The sequence below is a fragment of the Callorhinus ursinus genome, unplaced genomic scaffold (genome assembly GCF_003265705.2).
Source record: "Callorhinus ursinus isolate GAN/ISIS: 27379988/994484 unplaced genomic scaffold, GSC_fseal_2.0 scaffold12, whole genome shotgun sequence".
NCBI classification, from domain to species: domain Eukaryota; kingdom Metazoa; phylum Chordata; class Mammalia; order Carnivora; family Otariidae; genus Callorhinus; species Callorhinus ursinus.
In genome coordinates, this window is record NW_027397074.1 from 54,708,248 (window position 1) to 54,716,851 (window position 8,604).

At 38.8% G+C, this 8,604-nt stretch overlaps 1 protein-coding gene across 5 annotated transcripts in view; it reads left to right on the top strand.

The window, feature by feature from the left end:
- Positions 1-8,054, top strand: part of ZNF277 (zinc finger protein 277) — a 105,466-nt gene extending 97,412 nt beyond the window's left edge. For all 5 annotated transcript variants that reach the window (XM_025873183.2, XM_025873184.2, XM_025873182.2 and 2 more), the window contains 5 exons: positions 344-411; positions 2,034-2,130; positions 4,351-4,393; positions 5,840-6,014; positions 7,714-8,054. In XM_025873183.2, coding sequence (XP_025728968.1) covers positions 344-411; positions 2,034-2,130; positions 4,351-4,393; positions 5,840-6,014; positions 7,714-7,900 — 570 coding nt within the window. In that variant the 3' untranslated portion in view covers positions 7,901-8,054. The remainder of the gene's footprint in view (positions 1-343; positions 412-2,033; positions 2,131-4,350; positions 4,394-5,839; positions 6,015-7,713) is intronic.
- The last annotated feature ends 550 nt before the right edge of the window (positions 8,055-8,604 follow it).

The window sequence follows — 8,604 nt, forward strand, 5'->3', positions numbered from 1 at the left end:
AGCAAGAGATAGTTTCAGGTTTCTAAAAAGGTCCCCAAGAGATTCTACTGTGCGTCCAGGGTTGATAAACTGGTTTACATTTAAGAGAAAGGAATTTGATTAAAAGAATATCACTGCTTCTCCAAGAAGAAAAACATATTAAGAGTATTTTAGGATACATCCTTCCCTGTCACTGAAATAACTCTTTTAATAAATGCTACTTGAATTGATTTAAAACCAGTGAGTATGTGGTTTTGAGTGGGTTTTTTATGGGTTGTGTGTGTGTGTGTGTATTTTCTCTCTCCTTTCCCCTCTTCCCCCTGCTCCCTCCATTTCCCTAATCTCTCTGTTCTTCCCACAAAAGGAACTTGGAAAATCGTGGGAGGAAGTTCAATTGGAAGATGATCGGGAGTTGCTAGACCATCAGGAAGAGTAAGACTTGTTATAGCTGCTAATTAGTTGCTGTGTTTTAAGAGTAGGAAAACATTTCTTTAGTTTGGTTTAAAATTATTATTCTGAAGAGAATAGAAATGAAGAAAATTTTCTCTTTGAGTCATGCATCCGTCCATGTAATAGTGCAAAAACTTGAATTCAAAGTAACTTTGACATAAAATCACTAAAGCAACTGTTATTCCAGCCAAATAGTGTTTTGCCATTAAAATTGTTAATTGAGGGCTGCCTGGGTGGGTCAGTCGGTTGAGCATCTGACTCTTGGTCTTGGCTCAGGTCTTGATCTCAGGGTCGTGAGACTGAGCCCCACATCAGGTGCTATGCTCAGTGTGGAGCCGGCTTGTCCTTCTCCCTCTGCTCCTCCTCCTCTCTCTCTCTCTCAAATAAATAAATAAAATCTTTAAAAGTAAATAAGTAATAATAAAAAAAACTTTAGGGGCGCCTGAGTGGCTTAGTCGGTTAAGGACCTGCCTTCGGCTCATGATCCTGGGGTCCTAGGATGGAGCCCTGTGTCTCCCTGCTCGGCAGGGAGTCTGCTTCTCCCTCTCCCTTGGCCCTTCCCCCCACCTCCGCCCCTGCTTGTGTTCTCTGTCACTCTCTCTCTCTCAAATAAATAAGATCCTTAAAAATAAATATGTAAATAAATTAATAAAAATGAAATTTTTAAAGTTTTTTAAAAACTGTCAATTGAACACACAAGCAAAATATAATGCAGAGAAAAATACATTCCATTGGTGTTTTGCTCACTTGATTGGTGCCCAGACCTTGAAGTTACACAACCTTTGAACTCTCCATGCTGCTTATCATTGGAGTAGAGAATGTAACGGAATTAAAGTTAACCTTGTTCCATGTTCATCCCACTGACCTAGTTAAAACATTCACAGCTTCTCTCCTTAGAATTACAAGCTTGGGAAGTGTTCTTTTCAACCTAAAATGATTCCCTGTTATTCATCCTCTTTTCCTTCAAAGCTGCTTGGCCTTTTCTTTCCTGGGATTTCAGTTTTCTGGGCTTAGGAATGACAAGAAGTTGGCAGTGTCTTAAAAATAAATGCAGGGGGTGGAGGGTAGGCAGTGTAACCTGGGTCCTGTATGGTTATTGACTTCTCTGTTTACTGCCAGATTTAACACTTGCCCCGTTTAAATGATCAGTGTTTCTCAATGAAAGATATATGGTTTGCCTTTTTAAAACACACCAATTTGTCATGCAGAGACACACTCCCAACATCGCACCTCACAGCATGTGTACTTAGTGGTTATGGCTAATGAGAAAGCATCTACTGATACGCCTCCTTTGCAAAGGAAACCTAGTTGTGTCAGAAAGACATTATACTGATTCTGTAGTAAAATAGCTGCTCAGAAGAGAAGCAAATAGAAGAAAATAGAGCAACACCTGTTCGCTATTTATATTAATTTCATGGTGCTGCTTTGAATTTCAAAAGCTGTATCAAAAAGTCATAATATGATGTGACAATCTTTACAAAGATGTCAGAGTTGAAAGAGATTGGCAGGGTTTCCCAGGGAGGAGGAAGTAATACCAAGTGACTGCGTAGTACACCCTCTTAATGAGGAGAATCTCTTTATTTGCTGTTTGCTTTTTAACACAGTGACTGGTCTGATTGGGAAGAACGCCCTGACTCTGCTGTCTGTCTGTTTTGTGAAAAACAAGCAGAAACAATTGAGAAATTATGTGTCCACATGGAGGTGAGATATTTTAATTCTTTTGAGTTTTGTTTTGTTCTGACAGGGGGAAGCTGATCATGATTGCAATCTTATAAGCTTATAAATTTAATTTGTCATTATCCTATTCCTAAAAGTGCTGTAAGCAGGGCACTTGGGTGGCTCAGTTGGTTAAGCATCCAACTCTTGGTTTCAGCTCATGTCATGAACTCAGGGTTGTGAGATCGAGCCCCACGTTGGGCTCCACACTCAGCATGGAGTCTGCTTGAAAGATTCTCTCCCTCTGCCCCTCCTCCTGTGCTCACTCGCACCCTCTCTCTCTCTCTCTCTCTCTCTCTCTCTCTCACATAAATAAATAAATAAATCTTTTATTGAAAAGAACGTGCTTTAGGCAAAAAAAGAAGAGACAGGCAGATCCATCAAGGAGAACCAGAACTCAGGGCAATTTAGTACAAGGCAAAGGATCTGTGCAAACTGTTAGGGTGGGATTTCAGAGACCACTGATGCCATCCTACCTCTGAGATATTTATGAGATAATTCTAGTTTAGAATGTGGGGCCTGTAACCATGATTAACAGTACTCAAGACATGGACAGGTTCTGAGTCTTTTTTCACTGCTTCCTGTGCTAGTGAATAAGGAAAGCGGAAAGGGGAAAGTTCCCTTCACCAAGCCCTTGAGGGAAATGGGGCAGGGGGACATGGGGGTTGTAGAGGCAGAGAGGGTATGGGGTGTGCTTGTGCAGCTCCTACCGTTTGGATTTGGAGGGAAGAAATTTGAGGGTATTTCCAGTTCATGTATTCCCTTCTGGATGCCATTTTTATGTTATAATGAAGCTTGAAGCTAGTAGTTCTAAACCTTTTTTTCACCCCGGTATATCAGAGAGATGACACACTTCCAACATCTCTGATCCTCGGCTGGACAGTGGGGGTGAGGAGGAGAACATCTAATGAGTCATGACAGTATCGCAGCTTGGGGTAGAGGGGTGATTATAATAAAAAAAAATATTATGGGATGATTCCGATGTGCTCTCCCTACCCTCCCCCAGCCATCTCTGCCAACAGTGACGCAGACTATCCTGTTTCACCCACCTTCTCCCCACTCACATTCAGAAACACTGTTCTTAGTTCCGTTAAAAAGAAGAAACTAGGGGCGCCTGGGTGGCTCAGTCGTTACACGTCTGCCTTCGGCTCAGGTCATGATCCCAGGGTCCTGGTATCGAGCCCCACATTGAGCTCCCTGCTCGGCGGGAAGCCTGCATCTCTCTCTCCTACTCCGCCTGCTTGTGTTCCCTTTCTCGCTGTGTCTCTCACTGTCAAATAAATAAATAAAATCTTTAAAAAAAATTAAATAAAAAATAAATAATTTTTTAAAAAAAGGAAACTAGAAGGCCATGAGCATTTACCCCTATGAAAGCAGAGTCGTTTTCTCTGGAACAGGTTGCTAATAGTATATGTGTATAGTTTCCAGTGTTTAACTTTAATTCATAATATCTTAATATCTTTGAATTGAAAGGAGTCTTAATACCCCTACCCTGTGTAGGAATTTCCTTTGCAACATCCTTGACCTGTGTCCTCAGCCTCTGCTCAGTCACTTTCAGTCATAAAGTACATGGAATTCCTAATTATCGTGCCTCTGATGTTACACTGAATGCCTTCATAGGGAGTTAGGTGGTCTTCATTCTCTGTAAGCTTTTAAGTTCAAACATTTACCCAGATGGACGATTGCACGAGTGAAACTATTCTGCATTGTAAAAATCAAAAGAAATGTAATTTATGGGAAGATGTCAGTGAAGAGAAATTTGCATTAAACAGCGTATTTAACAGCATAAAATGAAAAGCAGATTTGTAAAATTACCTATCTGCTTGTGTAGCAAAGGACCTATATCCATAATTCTAGTCCAGGCACACAATATAGTAAGTAGGGCCACATCTTACTAGAGACTGAGGACACTTTTGTCAGACTGCAGAATGCATACATAGTAAATTGTGAAAACTGTAGATACAAACTGTGAATAATTAAAATGTTTTAACTGATTGGCATGACTTGTTTGGACTGTGCTTTAAAAAGTAGTTGGATGTGGTGGGGGGAAGCAGTTATATTTCGAATACTTCAAAAGCAGAACATGATGAACTGAGACTGAGTTTCAACAGTGTTCAAACTCCTATGAATAAGCCGTCTGTTTATAACTTCAGCCTAAAAGATTAAACAATTTATATGCTCACAGATATTCATTCCTTTTTTTAGGATGCTCACGAGTTTGATCTCCTTAAAATAAAGTCAGAACTTGGTGAGTTTGATTCAGAAGTTGTTTTCCATGATGCTGCGTTTTTATACACCATCCTGTAAGTGATGCCTGTGTTCAGTAGTCGTGATGAGAGAATGCACAGCCAAAATGTGTCTCTCCACAGATGGTCTCACGGGATTGCCTGAAGCAATGATTCACAACCATTTTGAACTGTAATATTCAAATACGGTTTTTTATTTCATATGGTCTTTCTTCTTTCCTACATATATGAATGCTTCAAATAAAATACAAGTTAATGGTTAGTATCTATTATAAATAAAGTGGAGGGAGCTAATGGAAAGACCATGGATTTTGAAGTCAGACTAGAGTTCATATTCCAGCTCCAGCACTTAATGGCTGTGTGACATAAGGCCTCGGGTCAACAGAATGTGAAGGGAGTAGATAATGTATATAAAATACCTACTGTACTGCTTGGCAGTGTAGCTAGATTATTTATCACAGATGGACCCAATTGCATCATTCTCAGTATCAGTATGATGGAAAGATTAGGGACATGAAGATGTAAATTACTGACTTGCTAATGGATCAAAGACAGAAAGCTCACTTCCCACACCTCAGCTTACTACTTTCCTAGACTCTGGAATGTGTTGCTTTACTTTGCTATTCTTACAAACATGTATATATATCAAATGTTGGCTCTACCACTAGCTATGCAACCTTGGACAGTTTCCTAATAGATAATGTGGATATGATAATACTACCTATGTGGTAGAGTTTTGCAAGAATTGAACATATTAATGCATGGAAACTGATTAGAACAGTGCCTAGCACATAAGCCCTATATAAGTATCGGCTGTTATTGTTTGGTATCTATTATTCTTTATAATTATACTGCCTCTTCAGGCTGGTTAATAAAGAGAAGTGGCTTGGGCACTTGGGTGGTTCAGCATTTGACTTCAGTTGACATCGGTTAAGCATTTGACTTCGGCTCAGGTCATGATCTCAGGGTCCTGGCATCGAGCCCCACCTCGGGCTTCATGCTCAGTGCAGACTCTGCTTGTCCATGTGCCCCTCCCCCTGCTCGTACTCACTCTCTCTCCCTCTTTCAAAGAAAATAAATAAAATATTTTTTTAAAAAAGGAGACATGGGGCGCCTGGGTGGCTCAGTCGTTAAGCGTCTGCCTTCAGCTCAGGTCATGATCCCAGGGTCCTGGGATTGAGTCCCACATCGGGCTCCCTGCTCAGGGGGAAGCCTGCTTCTCCCTCTCCCACTCCCCCTGCTTGTGTTCCTGCTCTCTCTGTCTCTCTTTGTCAAATAAATAAATAAAATCTTTAAAAAAAAAATTAAGAGAAAAAGGAGACATGGTTCTTTTAAAAAATTATAACAGTAAAAAAAATAAAAATAAAAAAATAAAAAATAAAAAATTATAACAGTACAAAAATGGGTCTGACCAGTTGTCTAATGATTGTATAAACTGTCATTTTCAGGATTAAATTTCTACCAACAAGTGAAACTGGTCAATTTCATTCGGAGGCAAATTCACCAATGTAGATGTTATGGCTGCCATGTGAAATTCAAATCCAAAGCAGAGTTAAGGACTCATATGGAAGAAGCTAAACATACATCACTGCTTCCTGAAAGAAAGACATGGGATCAACCAGAGTGAGTACTACTCAACCAAACATATACTTCTTAGCTCCATATCCCTTACTTGTTTTTATTCATTTCTCTAAACCGAAATAAAAGAGAAACGTGTATAGAAAAAAGTAAAAATCTTCAAAAGCCTTATTTTTAAAGGAATCCCCCTTTTATAAGTGCAACCAGATTTTGTGGTATGAAGATAAAGATGTAGATATAGAAGTATAGATTTTTCCATTATATTTTGTTAACAGAATATTGTAAGCATGTTTCTATATCTAATACATACCGATTGCATCATTTTTAATGGTTGTCAAATATCCCATTCAATAGATATACCCTAATTTGCTAGATATTGAGGTTGTTTCTTGCATTTTGCTCTTTTAAATAGTAATACAATGAGTATCCATCCATATGCCTGCATTGTTGCACACTTACCCAATTTTTCTTTTAGATAAACTCCTAGAAATAAAATTACTCTGTCAAAGAGTACACAACTATTAGGGTTTTTGGTATATATTTTTCATCTCAGCACTTTAAAAATGTTAAGCAATTGGTCCACTGATCCATACTATGGAGGTGGTATCAGACTCCTTTGCCAGTTCAGCCATCTGGGCTGGTTCTCATAGTACTCTGGACAACCTCAGCTGAGAGAACTTCTGAGAGGTTATAGAGTTCTAGCTGCCTAGAGGTTCCTCTCTTCTTAGGAAATGTTAAATAAGCCTCCTCACTGCCCCCCCACCCCAACTCTTCCCCAACACTAGCCCCAAAGCTCTAGATTTTCCTCTAGAAAATCCCAGATTTCAGGGCACCTGGGTGGTTCAGTCGGTTAAGTGTCCCAACTCTTGGTTTCGGCTCAGGTCATGATCATATAGGGTCATGAGATCAAGCCCCACATCAGGTTCCACACTCAGCACGAAATCTACTTGAGATTCTCCCTCTGCTCCTCCGCCTGCTCACACTCACTTGCTCTCTCTGTCTCCCTCTCTCTTTCTCTCTAAAATAAATAAATAAAACCTTTTAAAAAAAGAAAGAAAGAAATAAAATCCCAGATTTGTGAGAGGCAAAGTCGGTCCTGGATTGCCTGAGACCCTGTTCCTGTAATTCTTAAATAAAGTGAAATCTTTAGAGATACTCCAGAACTAACTCCTAAGTGTGTCCAGAAAAGGAACCTGAATAATAGACTTAAAATTCTATAGATGTTTTAATTTTTGATCACCTAGAATGAAAGAACCAGTAGTGATTAAGTTGGGAAGAACACACGCACATTCAAGGGAAACAATGTTTTCATCAGATATTTAAAGGATTCATGTATGAAAAAGTAGCCATATTTGAGTTTTGGTAATCTGTAGGGAAGAACTGGGACCTTTGAGTAGAAATGAAGGGGATGTCATTTTTAGCTTCATCCATGACACTGTATCTACCAACTAGAGCTGTCCAGTACTAGAGTAAGCTGCCTTTTGAGATAGTGAGTTTTTGTGGGACTATCAAGCACAGGCTGAATGGGCAGCTAGCAAGGATACTGGTAAGACTGATATCAGCCAGTAAAGGTCAAAGTAAAAGTAATTCAGAAGTTGTCTCCCATACCACCTTTGCAAAATGCTGTTGAAATTGTTGTCAAGGAAACCTAGCAGAATTATAGTAAAGTGTATGTTCAACTGCCTAGAAACTTTACTGGATAATTTATAGTTTGGTTGTTCAGTATATCTGTGGTTCTTTTCAGGTATTATTTTCCAACCTATGAAAATGACACTCTACTGTGTACACTGTCTGACAGTGAAAGTGACCTGACAGCTCAGGAACAAAATGGAAATATTACCATCATCAGTGAAGATACATCTAAACTGCATGCTTTGAAACAAAGCAGTATTTTGAACCAGTTGCTACTACAAGAGGGCTTGAAAAACTAGAAGAAAATGCCACAGAAGCAACTTTTCATGTTTTTCTCTTCTGAAACAAACTCAGAAAAATAGTTTAAATTTGAACAGCAGCAAAGGATTAGTCCTTGGTGAAATAAAATTTTTAAAAAGTACTTTGCAAAAAATAAAATGAGGACTTTTTGTATTTTTGGCTCTAAGTTTTACTATGTAATCATTATAAATGATCTCATTTCATTAGACTCGATTATCTGTAATAAGGAAGACATGTGGGGCACCTGGCTGGCTCAAATGGGAGAGCATGTGACTCTTGATCTCGGGGTTATGAGTTTGAGCCCCACATTAGGTGAAGAGATTACTAAAAAAAAAATTTTTTTAATAAGGAGGACATGTAAATCACAAAGAAATGAAGTGTTCAAATTATTTATAATTGTTATATTATTATAAAGTTAGTTTCGCCAGTAATTTCAACTTCCTCCCCCCAAGTCACAAAATTTGACTACACTGGGTAAACTTTAAATGTAGTGACCAAAAAAGGAGCCACAAAAGAAAGGAAAAATGGTCAAAGACCTGGAGAATGCATAAATCAGAAACAATTTTAGAAAAGTCCAGATCTGACTATATTATCATTACTGCTTTCTGCCTAGAGTAACTCCAAACTCCCTAAAATGGGCATCAAGCCTCTTGTCTTCTACAATGTATATATCATTAGCAGATCAATACCATTTTTAAAAAAT